Here is a 15,664-nt window from a genome sequence, read left to right on the forward strand (position 1 = left end):
CGGACGCAGAGATAGAGCCAGGGCCGTCCGACATTTCCCAGCCACCGGAGAGGCAGCTGCCTTTGGAGGCTTGAGATGAGGGAGGAGGAGGAAGAACAGCTGGGGCCTGTTCCAGATGCACGTATGCGCAGAGCGGTTAGGAGAGGTGAGCAACGGAGGACAAGGGAAGCAAAGCACACATGGATGCTGAATGGCCCTTCCCTGGCTGGGGAAGAAATAGAAGGAAAAGGGAGCGGTGGTCGTAGGCGACAACCGTTCGTATTTCTGGAGATTTTGCACATGGTGTTTCGTGCCTCAAAGACTGCTTGCCAGAATTTAATTTGCAATCTTTGGGATGGGAGCGCACGGCCTGGCAATTATCGCAAGGGACCGATAAGGTCTGTTACTGCAGTTAACTCCTTGAAGGGCTCTTGCCTGGACTTTTCGGTGGGTGAATGCCATGAATTCACAAGAGGTAAATAAAGAGGGGTTTTTCGTGACAAGGAGTCTGTTTCTTGCTTCTACTAAGGCTGGGTCAGAACAGTTAACCCTGCGGTCATTAAGCATCTCCTGCTTTCCCCCACTTATTTTGCTTCTCTGAAGCTGGCTGGGAAGGTCGCAAATGGTCATCACACGACCCCCAGGATGCTTCAACCATCGTAAATACAGGTAGTCCTTGACTTACAACAGTTCATTTTGTGACTGTGCAAAGTTACTACTATTAATCGTCTCATCATTCCCATCACTTCCACTTGTTACTGCATGACTGTAACTTTGTTGTTTGTATCCTTACGATTTATATTGATATTGTTTCCTGATTGCTTATTTGTACCCTATGACTATCATTAAGTGTTGTACCTTATGATTCTTGATGAACGTATCTTTTATTTTATGTACACTGAGAGCTTATGCACCAAGACAAATTCCTTGTGTGTCCAATCACACTTGGCCAATAAAGTATTCTATTCTATTCTATTCTATTCTATTCTATTCTATTCTATTCTATTCTATTCTATTCTATTCTATTTCTATTCTATTTCTATTCTATTTCTATTTCTATTTCTATTTCTATTTCTATTTCTATTCTATTCATTATGACGTCACTGAAAAAAGTGACTTATGGCCATTTTTCACACTTACAATCCTTACAGCATCCCCATGGTCACATGATCAAAACGAAGATGCTTGGCAAACTAATTCACGTTTATGACGGTTGCAGCGTCTCCGAGTCATGCGATTCCCATTTTGCGACCTTCTGACAAGCAAAGTCAATGGGGAAGCCAGATTCACTTAACAACCGGGTTACTCATTTACCAACTGCAGTGATTCCCTTAACAATTCTGGCAAAAAAAGTTTTAAAGTGGGGCTTAGCAATACGTCTGTTCCTAAGCAACAGAAATTTTGGGCCCAATTGTGGTTGTAAGTCGAGGACCATCTGTATTGAGTCCCTGGTGAAGGGAAGATTATTAACCGAAGTTGTAAAGAGAAAAAAAACTTGCATCTTGATTTTCTAGAAGATATCAGCAGTTCTTGACCTACGACCATAATTGGGACTGTAATTTTGGTTATTAAGCAAAGTGGCTGTTAAGAAAGTTGTGTCTGATTTTATGATTCCTGCCATAGTTGTTGAGAAAATCATTCCATTAAGTGGATCACATGGTTGTTAAGCAAATCCAGCTTCCCTCAATGATTATGCTTGTCGGAAACTGGCGGTAAGATTTGAATGGTGCAGTGGCCTAGAGGTGGAGCTCTCGCCTCACTATCAGGAGGCTATGAGTTCGATCCTAGGTAGAGGCAGATATTTCTCTCTCGGCACAATGAGAATATATCTGCCAAACAAAACTCCACATTGGCAATGGGAAGGGCATCTGGCCATTAAACACTCTGATAGCTCCATTCAGTTGCCCAGACTCCACCCCGCAAGGAATTATGGGGTTGTTAAAAGAAGGTGATGATGAAATTGGTGGGAAGGTTGCAAGTGGCAATCATGTGACCCTAGGATGCTGGAACTGTCATACATACATGCCAATTGTCAAGTACCGGAATTTTGATCACATGACCATAGGGATGCTGCGAAGGTTGTAAGTGCGAGGACGGACTGCAAGTCCCTTTTTTCAATGCTGTTGTAGCTATGAATGGTCAGAAATGTTGGGCACGAGTGTGATCATACGTTGAGGGCTACCTGTATACCCACCTTAATTAGTGTCCTTAATTAGGGCAAACATGCCCACCGCTGATAAAATATGAATTTCTTGTCTGAGAAATGTTAAATGTTGCAATCCCTGATCTACAGAAGAGAAGGCACCCTGAAGTCCAGCAGAAGTTTGACTTCTGGCTCCTGTTGTGGCCCGCCAGCAGCCAGCGGATCTGCCAGCAGATTCGGACAGTGAGGAGGTTGGGGAGGAACATGGGCCAGTCCTGGAGTCTGGGGAAGGCTCTGATGAGGGCTCTGCATCGGAGGCAGAGAGTGGGCCAGGGCCATATGCCAGGTATCAGCTGCCTTTGGAGTCAGACATCAGTTAGGCAGACGAACAGCTGGAGCCTGTTCCCAGTGTGCGCATGCGCAGTTGCCAAACGAAGGGAAAAGCTAAAGAACAAGGGTCGACTAGGGAGTAAGGCCACAGGTGGACGATGAATGGCCCCTCCCAGAGGGAATAAAAGAGGAGCGAAAAGAGGAGTGGAGTTTGCAGGAGACAATTAGTTCATTTCTGCATTCTTGCCAATTATTGCGGTGTCTGAAAGATATCAGCCTGGCCATTCTCCAAGCCTGATAAAGGTCGGTAATTGTGAACTATCTTGAAAGACTGTGGGAGAGGAAAGACTTTGCTGGAGAGGAATTCACTGTAAATTAAATAAAAGGGGTTTATCGGGACGAGGACTCGGCTTCGTGCTGCTGGGGAAGCCTAGGTCAGAACAGCTCCTGCCACCTTTTCTCTCCCACTAAGGTGGTCTTTTGAGAAATATTCCTCACTGAGCCCAAATCAGAAGCTTCAATAAACCTGGCTGCAATTCACTTGTGATCCCACTTGCCATTCGCATGACAAATGAATTCTGGGTTTTCAACGTGAACAAAAACACTGTTGGGTTTAAATATATATATAAATCTATGTATATTTAAGACTCCGGCAAAAGGCAGCCGATTTGAAGCAAGCTGACGGTACAGAAAAATGGAGACGATGCCGTTGGGACAAAAAGATGGCGGTGGCTTTGCCCAGGGTGTGTTTGGGGGAGGAGAAAAAGGGAAAGTGGGGAAAAACACAGCTAGCAGCAAGAATGTACAAACTCAGCACAGTTACAAAGCACCCATGCATGAGGAAGGTAGGGCTTTACCGGCTCTGCCTGCTGTCTCTGGCCCCAAAACTTTACACAGCCGGGCAGCACAAGAATGGCAGCAGAGGAAGTAGAAGAATCAACTTTTAGCAAAAGATCTAAAAGCACTCAGTTTATCCTAGGCAAGAAAGCAAGATACATATATATATATGTATGTATATATTTTGTCCTACGTACTAGTGCCTGGCTAACCGAAGTGGCAAATTTGTTCATCTAACGTGCCAAGCTGACTTGCCACATACATGTCACCGCCGAAGTGAAAGCAACAACTCAGCTTGTTAATTTGACAAACTGGTTTTTGTCATTTAGGATATATGCACTTGTCACCTCCCGTATTGACTACTGCAATGCCCTCTACATGGGGCTGCCCTTGAAGACCACTCGGAGACTTCAGCTGGTGCAGAATGCAGCCGCGCGGGTTGTGATGGGAATATCCCGACACTCCCATGTTACACCTCTCCTACGCGACTTGCATTGGTTGCCGGTTGCCCTCCGAGTGAGATTCAAGGTGCTGGTGATTACCTATAAGGCCCTACATGGGTTAGGCCCGGGATATTTGGGGGACCATCTGCAGCCAGCAACAGCTTCCCATCGCCCGGTGCGTTCCCACAGAGAGGGCCTTCTCAGGGTGCCATCGGCCAGACAGTGTCAGCTGGCAACCCCCAGGGGGAGGGCTTTCTCTGTGGGCGCACCTACCCTTTGGAATCAACTGCCCCTGGAGCTCCGGGTGGCCCCCGACCTCTGCTCTTTCCGCCGCGACCTGAAAACGTGGCTGTTTCGTTTGGCCGGCCTGGACTGATGGGGTTTTAATTCTAATTTAATTTTAACTTGTTATTTGAGATTTGGATTCAATTTTTTAACTTTTTATTAGATGTTTCTTAACTGTTGTGAGCCGCCCTGAGTCCGGCTGGAGATAGGACGGCATATAAATCTCATTAATAAATAAATAAATAAATAAATATATAACCCAATCTGAAAAAGAAAGAATGACGGGCTGCGGCTTGTGAGGAAAGCTGATAATGGGAGAATTGCAGTTGAAATGCTTGCTCATGGAGTGCGAACTGTTTCAACCTGGAGGGTTTAAAAATTCAAAATGCTTTGTTTCAGGTACGGAATGGCACCCTTCTCCTAATGTATAAAACAGACAAAGATGATCCGGAGGGGGGAGAAAAAAAACATTACACGCTTCAAGTGCTCGTTCCTCGTTCAAAACTAAATGGCTTATGTTGAAGACACGGCGTTTTGAATCCAAATCGGTTGGATTCGAAATGTTGTGAATGCCTCTAGTGCAGCATTTTTCAACCTTGGCAAGTCTAAGATGTGTGGACTTCAACTCCCAGAATTCTCCAGCGGGCATGCTGACTGGGGAATGCTGGGAGCTGAAGTCCACGGATTGTAGACATGCTGAGGTTGAGAGTTTTGAATAAATACATGCATAACTACTAATATTACTTAACAAGATTTTAAGATAGCAGCCACGGAGGCAACTATGACTTCTGTTAGAAAGCACAAAAGAAAAAAAACAAGTTAATACTGTAACAATCCTATTCTGTTCAAGAAAATATCTTCTTTAAATTCAGAGAAAGGTTTAAGGCGAGGGTTGCAATTTTTTCTGGCCTTGGGTTGGAGCTTGCATTGGAGCCCAAATATTTCCTTCGCCAAAAGCAAGCACTGTACGTGATTATGGTGTGCTTACTGTCAAAAGCTTATCTTACTACACTGTCTTCATTGTCAACTTCTGGCTTAAGATCTCCCAGAGTTCATTTATATTTATGTAAAGCCTGAACTTGATGTATAATGAAGCTGATTTATTTTTTACTGGATACCTGCTTGTTTCCAAATTAAACACAGACCTCAAAAAGATTCTAAATTTTCTTTTGCACAGTTTGGGAGAAATTTATACCAACTTCGTACCAAACAGGAAATTCTAGCAAAAGTGCATTACATATTATCGGCACAAATATGACCCCAGGTAGCTGAGCTTTTCACTTATGATGAATATATCATAATATACTGAATATAAACAGTGGTCCTGAGAGAGAAGCTAAACAGAAGTGATGCTTATATGAACTGGTTCTCTGCACATAACCTCCAACACAACACCCACTTGAAGGAAGATCTACACAATCACAATGTGGAGTGTGCACTGTTCATCTGTGCCACTCCGTATGTGGACAAGTCAGTTCCTACAAATGGCACCATGAAGGTATGACATTTTCTCCTTCTGGAACTCCAACATAATATCCCTAAGCATCAAGGAACAATATTCCAATAATCTTCTTTAAGACACTATTTCATAAACTGAACATTTGGAACTGGCACATGATAATAATAAAAAAAACCCTCACATGGCAATAATACTTTCAGTAGTTGTCAGATAAAACATAAAGTACGCATTAAACATGTGATGTACAAGAAGACTATAAACTGAACCTAGATCCTGTTTAATCGTTTCACACAATTATCCCAAGATTTTCACCCTATGTAATCTACATCTATCTATCTATCTATCTATCTATCTATCTATCTATCTATCTATCTATCTATCTATATTCTATCTATCATCTATCTATCTATCTTCTATTTATCTATCATCTATCTGTCTTTTATCTATCTATCTATCTATCTATCTATCTATCTATCTATCTATCTATCTATATTCTATCTATCATCTATCTATCTTTCTATCATCTATCTTCTATCTATCTATCATCTATTTATCATCTATGTCTTCTATCTATCTATCTATCTATCTATCTATCTATCTATCTATATTCTATCTATCATCTATCTATCTATCTTCTATTTATCTATCATCTATCTGTCTTTTATCTATCTATCTATCTATCTATCTATATTCTATCTATCATCTATCTATCTATCTTCTATTTATCTATCATCTATCTGTCTTTTATCTATCTATCTATCTATCTATCTATCTATCTATCTATCTATCTATATTCTATCTATCATCTATCTATCTATCTTCTATTTATCTATCATCTATCTGTCTTTTATCTATCTATCTATCTATCTATCTATCTATCTATCTATCTATCTATCTATCTATCTATCTATCTATCTATCATACATCCAGCCTGCCTGCCTGCCTATCCATTCACATATGCAATGATTGCTTTTGCGTAAGATGTAGGTTCAATGGATAATACCAAACTACACAGCTTACAAACTGTGTCCAGACTTACAACTGCTATCTAAATGCAGGGGCTAGAAATACAACACGGCATATCTTCCAACCTGTTGTACTCTGGACAGTTATTTCCAACTGCATTTGGAAAGGATAAGAAATAGGATGTGCCTTACTACTGAAGTCTAATCTTAGAGGATGTGCCTTGCTGGCTTATTTCAACAGCCTGAAATTGGAGTGTACAATTTACTGCTAATACAAGCTGATGCCAAGGACAAAAACAACAGGGTTTCATTGTTCAACACTGCAGTAAATAACTAATTAAGCAACTAAAGAGTCAATGGGTTAACCCCTTACTTTCATTTGTAACAGTTAAATAACACTATTCACTAAGTGCTATTTCTAAGATTCAGGAAAACAAAAATTGCAAGGAAAAGAGAACCAGTGAGATATTTTTAGTGTTCAGTAGTTTGCAAGGGTTACCTTTTGAGTTGCTTGAGATCCAAACTTGCTAGCCTGTTGACAAAAGCAAAAATGGCTTGTTTAGATTCTATTATTTCTTTTAAAAATCAAAAATTCAAACACTCTGCAAATTCTACAATTCTTTTTCAATTTTTTTAAGTAGGCCTACCTCCTACCATCTTAAGGAACTGGCAACAATTATGCCCCCACATCCCAAATTATGTGTACAACACAAAAGGTTTTTAATACTACCTAAACACATTCCATTCATTTCTTCCTTTTGAATGAGTCTAACCATCTTTCATACTTCTCTGGAACAATATTACGAATCTATCGAGTCTGAACGCTATAGAAAAAAACACACACAGATGCACAGACAAGAAAAGGCAGGGTACAATGACAAGTATAAATGCTATTATTACAGACACGATCTCAATCATAGCATTCTTGGTGGGTAACAACAATTTATAGAGCTTTGCTTTGTGAGCCTTCGTGTTTAACAGCCTGAGCAATATTTTTATACATTTGTAAGAACCGTGCTTACTTAATACCAGAATAAGAAAATACCAGAGCCATTTTACATTTAAACAGCAGATAGTCTAGAACAGCGGTGTCAAACTCAAGGCCTGCGGGCCGGATCCGGCCCACAGGGTGCTTAGATCTGGCCCGCAGGGCCACCCTGGAAACAGCGAAAGACCAGCCCGCAGTGACTCTGCCAGTTAAAATGGAGCACAGGAGAGCTGCGTGCAGCCCTCCCGAGCTCGGTTTCACTGGCAGAGGGTTGCAGGAGGCCTTTGCAGTAAAAAACGGAGCTCGGGAGCCCGTTTTCGCTGGCAGAGCGCTCGGGCCTCCACAGGTGCCCCCTATCCAGTAACAATTTTAATTAGCAATTTTATGATGTTTGTGTGTCTATATTTTTCTTGACAGTACACCGCCTTGAGTCCTACGGGAGAAAGGCGGTATAGAAATATAATAAATAAATAAATAAATAAATAAATAAATAAATAAATAAATAAATAAATAAACGAGTGACATTGAGCTGGCCACACCCACCCTGCCTCCCCAAGATCAAACACAACCCTGATGCGGCCCTCAATGAAATAGAGTTTGACACCTCTGCTCTAGATCCAGTCAGAATGTTTACTTACACCCTCTTTAGCTGCTGAAGCGAACTTGCTTGCTCCAGATGTAAAACTACTCCAGCCCTGGGGAAAAAAAATATGATGGAAGGTCAGAGATCCTGCTTTGTGGAGATACTTCAGTGTCTAAAAAAACCAATCTTACATATTTGGGTATGGCCTAGGCCTGAAATGCGCACAACATAGCCACTGCTGTTCACCAGTGCAGAGTCCATATACGCGTTAAGAGAGATGTGGGAAATTTGCAAATGGAGCAAAGGGAATTTGAAAGAGATTCTCTACGTTTCAGGTCTTGGGTTATCTGCCACTTTCAGATCCTCAAGTCTACTATCAAGTAAAATGTGACTCTATTATTTATACAGAATGAAACCTGGAGGAAAAGTTGGTTTCACTCCTGCTTCATTTTAGATCAGCTTCAGGAAGTAAGGTTTTCCTGTCTGATCCCTTCACCCAAAGTTTTACAGCAATACTTTTGTCCAAACATGGCTCTGTGAAGATGTGTGGACTTCAATAATCTAAAACTGTAAATCTGTTGTGGTCTGTCAGGCTGCCGGCCCCTCCAGCAGCTGAATCAGAGGAGGAAGAGGAGGAGGCATGGGAGTCAGGGCCAGCATCAAGGCAACCTGAGAGCTCTGAGGGGGAAGAGGGAATGGAGCTGGCAGAGAGAGAGAGACAGAGGCAGAGCCTGGGCCGTCCATCATTCCTCAGATGGAGAGTCAACAGCCCCCAGGTCTGGAGGTGGCTGGTGAGGAAGAGGAGGAACAGCTGGCTCCAGTGCCTGATGCGCAGAAGGCAGAGGAGAGGAGAGCAGTGGAAATCCATGGGCCGATCCTGGGGAAGGAAGAGCCACCGCTGCTAGAGAAGCCCCACCCTAGCTCTGGGGATAAAAGGCAGGGGGCAGAGATGAATAAATGTGGCAGACAACTATTCATCTCCCTGCCAAACAGACTTGTTAGCCTGTGGTGAAAGAGAAACTTTTTGCCGGGGCTGCTGGCGCTCCTAATAAAGGAATCATGGCTTCAACTACAGAGGGTTTGTCGTGTTTGGGGAGCTGGGTCAGAACAAAATCCTTTAACTTCTACTCCAGACAGGAGTAAAATCATCCAATCCTATTAGAATGCCTAATTTTATTCTTTTTTTTTTTTTTTTAAATTAGAAATGACAGGACAGCAAAGCGGTATCTTGAATTAGCACGCCTCCAAACAATTTCGACTTACCGAGTAAAGAGAAGACATGGCGTTGTTCAGGAAGTCATCTTCCTTTTTTGGAGGAGTGACTGTGTTCCCAAACCCGACATAGCGATTTTCTTGGCCGCTGAATTGGAACCCAAAAGGAAAGAAGGATTAAGCTATTTATAATCAAAATACATTTGCTGGTCTTTAAAGTGCTGCAAGAGCCACTTAGTGCCATACAATGTTTCCCAATTTGGGCAACTTTAAGCTGTGGTGACTTCAACTCCCAGAATTCTGGGAGTTGAAGTCCACGCAGCTTAAAGTTGTCGAGGTTGAAAAACATTGGTATAGTGGCTAAAGGCAACAGATGAGAAACTGGGAGAGCTGAGTTCTAGTCCCACCTTAAGCCAGTTACTGTTTCTTGGCCCTAGGAAGGAGGCAATGGCTAACCGCATCCAAAAAAGTTGCCAAGGAAACTGCAGGGACTTGTCCTGGCAGTTATTCTGAGTCAAAACTGACTTGAAGGCATTAAAAAAAAAAAAAAAAGATTCTTCAAGGCCTTTGGCTGAATTCCATCTAAAATGCTTACCTTTGATAGGAACCAACGTCGTCGTTCAACCAGTCTTCAAATGCTTTATCAGAAGTGGGGCCAGCATTCTGCGGTTGCCCTCCAGAGCTTCTGGAAAAAAAAACACATATCAAAAATGAAACTACAGAAAGACAACATCTATTACCCTGTTTCCCTATCGTATATATAAGACCTATAAGACCTATATATAAGACCTATCCTAAAAATAAGCCCTAGCATAGTTTTTATGTGCCTAATATAAGTCCTACCCCAAAATAAGCCCTAATTAAGAGCTTGCACAGCCAGCCTCCTGCCCCACAGTGAGCAGAAGTGGGCCTCCTGTACATGGGGGGTGGGGGGGAAATAAGATACCCCCTGAAAATAAGCTCTAGTGCAGGGTTCCTCAAACTTGGCAGCTTTAAGACTTGTGGACTTCAACTCCCAGAATTCTCCAGCCAGCTGGCTGGAGAATTCTGGGAGTTGAAGTCCACAAGTCTTAAAGCTGCCAAGTTTGAAGACCTCTGCCCTAGTGCCTATTTTGGGACCCAAAAGAAAATAAGACTCAGTCTTATTTTCGGGAAAACACAGTAAATTACAAACACTGTGGGTTGTTGGGTTTTTTTTTGGTCTTACAGTACAACACGCAACATGCCAAAGTTGGGCCCAAACGCGATCTCTCTCTAAGCAGACATTGCAAATCCGCCCTTTGCTCACAAATGCATTCATTTTTTTTAGTTAATTGGCTTATTTTCTCTTTTGTCAGATTTATATTCTATTCTTTCTGTTCAGGAGAAATGAGTGACGTAAGCCCTCGCTGACACGTGCACGCTGACACGTTCTCGAAATGTTCAGCTGCATTCCTCAAACGACTGTGCTTTTGGGAGTAAAAAAATGAAAGCTTTAAATTAGAACCTAAGCCAAGGAATGTTTACCGATGAGCTGAGGACAAAGCAACCTTGGGCTGCGGAGGACTCCAATTCCGAGCAGCAGAAGTTTCAATGGACCATTCTTTACCTTCAGCTAAGACGGCCACCTGAAGAAAGAAAGGACTTTAAAGAAATTCTTTAGCGCGGAGATGGCCCCCTTTATGACTTGCGGACTTCAACTCCCAAAATTCCTGAGCACGTGTGGCTGGCTTGCGGACTTCAACTCCCAGAATTCCTGAGCACGTGTGGCTGGCTCAGGAATTCTGGGAGCTGAAGTCCACAAGTCATTAAAAAGGCCGTAGTTCCCTATCGTTTGCTTTAGCACAACAAGAACAGGGTAGGTTGAACACAATTGGACTCTAAGGTCTATAAAATGTTTCAGACTCTTTTCTGAGATAGAGACAGACAAGTTTTCTTACTCTGAGTTGATATTTCCTCTTTCTATCTTGACTGATTATTCACGTTGCCTGGTATTCTTGCACCAGTAGAGGCTAAACCAATTTTGTTGTATACATGATGTACAATGACAATAAATGTTTTGAACTTTGAACTGGGACTCTGGCCAGTGACACGAATAGAATAGAATAGAATAGAATAGAATAGAATAGAATAGAATAGAATAGAATAGAATAGAATAGAATAGAATAGAATAGAATAGAATAGTTGGAAGGGACCTTGGAGGTCTTCTAGTCCAACCCCCTGCTTAGGCAGGAAACCCTACACCATTTCAGACAAATGGTTATCCAATCTCTTCTTAAAAACTTCCAGTGTTGGAGCATTCACAACTTCTGGAGGCAAGTTGTTCCACTGGTTAATTGTTCTCAGTGTCAGGAAATTCCTCCTTAGTTCTAAATTGCTTCTCCCCTTGATTAGTTTCCACCCATTGCTTCTTGTCTGCCTTCAGGTGCTTTGGAGAATAGTTGACCCCCTCTTCTTTGGGGCAGCCCCTGAGATATTGGAACACTGCTATCATGTCACCCCTACCATTAAGCATTAAGATGTTATCAATGTTATCAGAGATAGTGAGATGGGTGGCAAACCGAATGAATGAATGAATGAATGAATGAATGAATGAATGAAACATTCTCTCACTCTCTCTCTAAGTGACAAAATGCATCTGCTCCTTAGATGTCAATGAGACTACTAGGCCAATTTGGGGAAAACCGTTCTTATATTTACTACTTGGGGCAAGGCTTTTCTGTTTATTGTTATATATTTCTTCGCACAGGATAGTAAGTACCTCGACACGCAACAATAACGGAGCCTGCCGTAACAGTCGTAAAATGGATCGGTCCTGTGACTGAGCGGATTTTACATCTTTTTTTTTTTTTGCAGCGGTCATTCAGCAAGGCCCGCGGACATTAATCAAATTGATGTTTTGCTATGGGTGCATTTTGCCCAAATCTCAGCAAACATGTTGTAAAATGTGGTCACGTGACCACAGCAAATGGCTGTATATGCAGCCAAGTGGCTTGAAATTCGAGCATCTTCAAACTTTGGTTCCAGATGGTAAGTAATTCCAAGGTAAGCTCCATTGTAATTAAGTGGCCAGTCTTAAGTCGAGGACTAGCTGAGAGAGTAAGTGTGTCAGCTTCTACTTAATACTCCTGGCTTCCTATTTTCCCCACAACAACAACAACAAGCCCAAGGTGGAGTAGGCCGAGAGGATGTGACTGGCTCAAAGTTATCCATCCAGCTTTCCTGTCTAAGGTAGGACTAGAACTCACACTCTCCTGGTGGCCCAAAGTCACCCAAGCGGCTTTCATGCGTAAAGCGGGACTAGAACTCCCGGTTTCTAGATGAACACATTCAGCAAATGGGCTCTTTAGCCACCGATTTGCCCCTCATCCTTCTACCGCCTCCCAAAAACAGATCTAAAATGTTCAAATCGGTTTACGCTTAGAGCAGTGATAGCTAACCTTTTTGCCATTGCGTGCCAAAAGCAGGGGTCGTGGGGAGGGGGGGTCACGCACATGCATGCCCACACCCATAATTCAATGTGCCTCCCCATGAATGCACACACGACCCCCCATGTGCTCTCCCTGTTTTTGGCACGTGATGGCACAGTGGGCCCGGTAGGCCCATTTTTCGCTCTCCCCAGGCTCCAGAGTCTTTCTTGGAGCCTGGGGAGGGTGAAAACGGCCTTCCACACCCCCCAGAGGCCCGTTTCCTGACTTACAGTGGGCCCAGAAGGCCCAAAATTCAGCTGGCTGGTGCACATTTGCACACTGGAGCTGAGCTAGGGCAACGCTCGTGTGCCCACAGATATGACTCCGCGTGCCACCTGTGGCACGCGTGCCATAGGTTTGCCATCACGGGCTTAGAGGTTCTCGGGCCACAAAGGATGTTCCAGGGGGAATGTATGCCTCACAAACCACCCACACTGATTCTGGGAGCTTGGACGACCAGCTACACAGGGAGTAGAGAGAATTGCAAGGATGCACAGAGTTCTGTCCCAAGGCCTTAAATTAGGGAAACGGCCATGGGCTTGCTGACAACTCATAACAAGAGAGGAACCACAGTCATCAGTTAAGACAGCCTGAGAGAGAAAAATAAAAATAAACAGCCAGTGTCAGTAAGAAACCTCAGTGCTAATGGCAATGACGGCTGGGTGAATTTCAAGAAGAGAAAGTTTCTGACAATTTCGGATCAGCCACAAGGAATGCTGATCTCAGCAGGTTTTTACCACATAGCCTCTTACTATTTTTGTGGTTCAAGGAATGGCACACGGCTTATTGGGGCAGGTGATGGGAATTTGCAGAACCGCAAAAATTGAGCAAGTGCTGACAAAACACAGTCATGTTCACTTTTCTGCTAAAAAAAACAACACCCCACTACTTTCCTGAAAAAGAGGCACTCTTCAATAATAGCTCAGGCAAAGGTTCCTCTCGCACATACGTGCTAGTCGTTCCCAACTCTAGGGGGCGGTGCTCATCTCTGTTTCAAAGCCGAAGAGCCAGCGCTGTCCGAAGACGTCTCCGTGGTCATGTGGCCGGCATGACTCAACGCCGAAGGCGCACAGAACGCTGTTACCTTCCCAAAAAGGTAGTCCCTATTTTTTCTACTTGCATTTTTTACGTGCTTTCGAACTGCTAGGTTGGCAAAAGCTGGGACAAGTAACGGGAGCTCACCCCGTTACGCGGCACTAGGGATTTGAACTGCTGAACTGCCGACCTTTCAATCGACGAGCTCAGCGTCTCAGCCACTGAGCCACCGCATCCCTCAATAATAGCTAGGGATACACAAAACGTTGTGGCTGTGAAGTGTGGTGAGTGCAAAACAATCAAACCTGTTTTGATGGTTCTGAGAATGAAATGGAACACCTGCATTTGGCTGAGAGCTTTTATTCTGGCATGAGCCAAATCTTGGCTGTTTTTGAGTGGTGTAGATTTGAGTAGGGATGTGCAAACTATTCCTCCTTCAAACTGTTTCAGTCGAAAAGGGTACAGTTGGGATGTTTCAAGTGTGAAAGTTGAACTGTGGAGTGTGAAAAACAATACACTTTTTTTCCTGTTTCCTGCACGGCATTCATAACACCTTAAACTACAGGTACCCTGACATGGAGTTTTCAAAAAAAATAAAATAAAAATCTAGGTCCAAGAATGTTGAAATTGCACTGAATCGGATTTACCTTATCTCTGAAGAGTGCCGCAGCTCTGCTGTTGTACTTCTCTTGCAACGACCAGCAAGGATCATAATCATCTTGAGACTCTAAAAATTCTCGGTATTTAAGGTTACCGCCAGCCTTCATTTTCTCCAATTCGATGTCTTTCCATTTGTCCATTGTGACAGAGCGCACAAAACTGTAAATGACAATTCAGCGGCTTCTCAGTATGCCAGTATGGCCATCAGCATTGAAACAAAGATGTATTTATTGAGAAATGTTATTCATTTAGAAGGTTTATTGGCCGCCCATCTTACATCAGGGTAGCTCTGAGCAGCTTATAATCGTTAAAAAAAATAAAAACTGTACAAAGATAAAAGCATAAATAAAATACTACGCACAGCCAAATATAAGTAAAAGGTGGCCCAATTAAAGGCCCAATGAAAAGACAGAGGGTGGGAGAAGGATCGGGGGACGTGGTATCTGTTGTTCATCGATCAACTACTTCCCCCTCCCCGAGAATTTCCAAAATTCTTGGAGCAAACATAGCAAAAATGAATTTGCACTCAAGCAAAATTTAACCCTTAAAATCCTGACTGCCGGTTGGTGTGGGGTCCTGATGGAGAAACTGGAAGCTGTAGGTGATTGGAGCAGTAACAGAGAAGGTGTCAAACCCCAGGGGAATCAGGAAATCCAGGCAGTTCAAGTGAGTATAAAGATTTATTGCAAGTTTAAGTTCTCTACAAGAATCCGAACTACTAATGGTGCAAGGAAATTGGCGGTAAATAAGAGTCAATGAAATTCATGGTGGGATGGACCTAGATCTCGAAGGGACTCGAGACTGATGACACATTTAACCCCTCCCTTGGGCTCAGTCTGGTCATCTCCTACAGAAGGCATCACTGCCGCTCTGCTCTAAACTCATGGTCTTTTACTCTTATATTTAATAGTAGCTGGATACCCGTGCTCTGCTACGAAACTATGTGATCAGGCTTGATAAATCGACACTTACAGCTTGAAAATTAATGAGTAGTTGCAATCGACCTCTCCTCTCCCCTTCTCTTCCTCAGGCTTGCCCCACAGAGGCCTCTCCTATCTTATCCCCTTCTCTCCCTCAGGCTGGCCCCAATGATCCCCTCCTATCCCCCTTTCTCCCTCAGGCTGGCCCCACAGAGGCCTCTCCTATCTTATCCCCTTCTCTCCCTTTCAGGTGGGGAGTAGAATGTCTAAACTCCCAGCCCGCAGGCCGGATGAATCACACGCTGGCCACGCCCACACCCAAGTGGCAGTTGGAACAGAGTTCTTTTCAGGTGGGGAGGGGAAGTAGAATGTCTAA

At 43.3% G+C, this 15,664-nt stretch overlaps 1 protein-coding gene across 8 annotated transcripts in view; it reads right to left on the reverse strand.

Annotated features, from left to right (window-relative positions):
• ARFGAP1 (ARF GTPase activating protein 1) overlaps positions 1–15,664 on the reverse strand; it is a 54,979-nt gene that overhangs the window by 18,552 nt on the left and 20,763 nt on the right. For 4 of the 8 annotated variants that reach the window (XM_060684358.2, XM_060684359.2, XM_060684354.2 and 1 more), the window contains exons 4-9: positions 14,356–14,527; positions 10,731–10,831; positions 9,820–9,909; positions 9,276–9,372; positions 8,068–8,124; positions 6,941–6,973 (exon numbers count right to left, since the gene is read on the reverse strand). In XM_060684358.2, the coding sequence (XP_060540341.1) occupies positions 6,941–6,973; positions 8,068–8,124; positions 9,276–9,372; positions 9,820–9,909; positions 10,731–10,831; positions 14,356–14,527 (550 nt within the window). Of the gene's footprint in view, positions 1–3,309; positions 3,340–6,940; positions 6,974–8,067; positions 8,125–9,275; positions 9,373–9,819; positions 9,910–10,730; positions 10,832–14,355; positions 14,528–15,664 lie in introns of all 8 variants that reach the window. The other 4 variants (XM_060684356.2, XM_034441301.3, XM_060684353.2 and 1 more) reach the window with 3 other exon arrangements.

Source organism: Pantherophis guttatus, chromosome 3 (genome assembly GCF_059756535.1).
Source record: "Pantherophis guttatus breed Tessera chromosome 3, ASM5975653v1, whole genome shotgun sequence".
NCBI lineage: Eukaryota > Metazoa > Chordata > Lepidosauria > Squamata > Colubridae > Pantherophis > Pantherophis guttatus.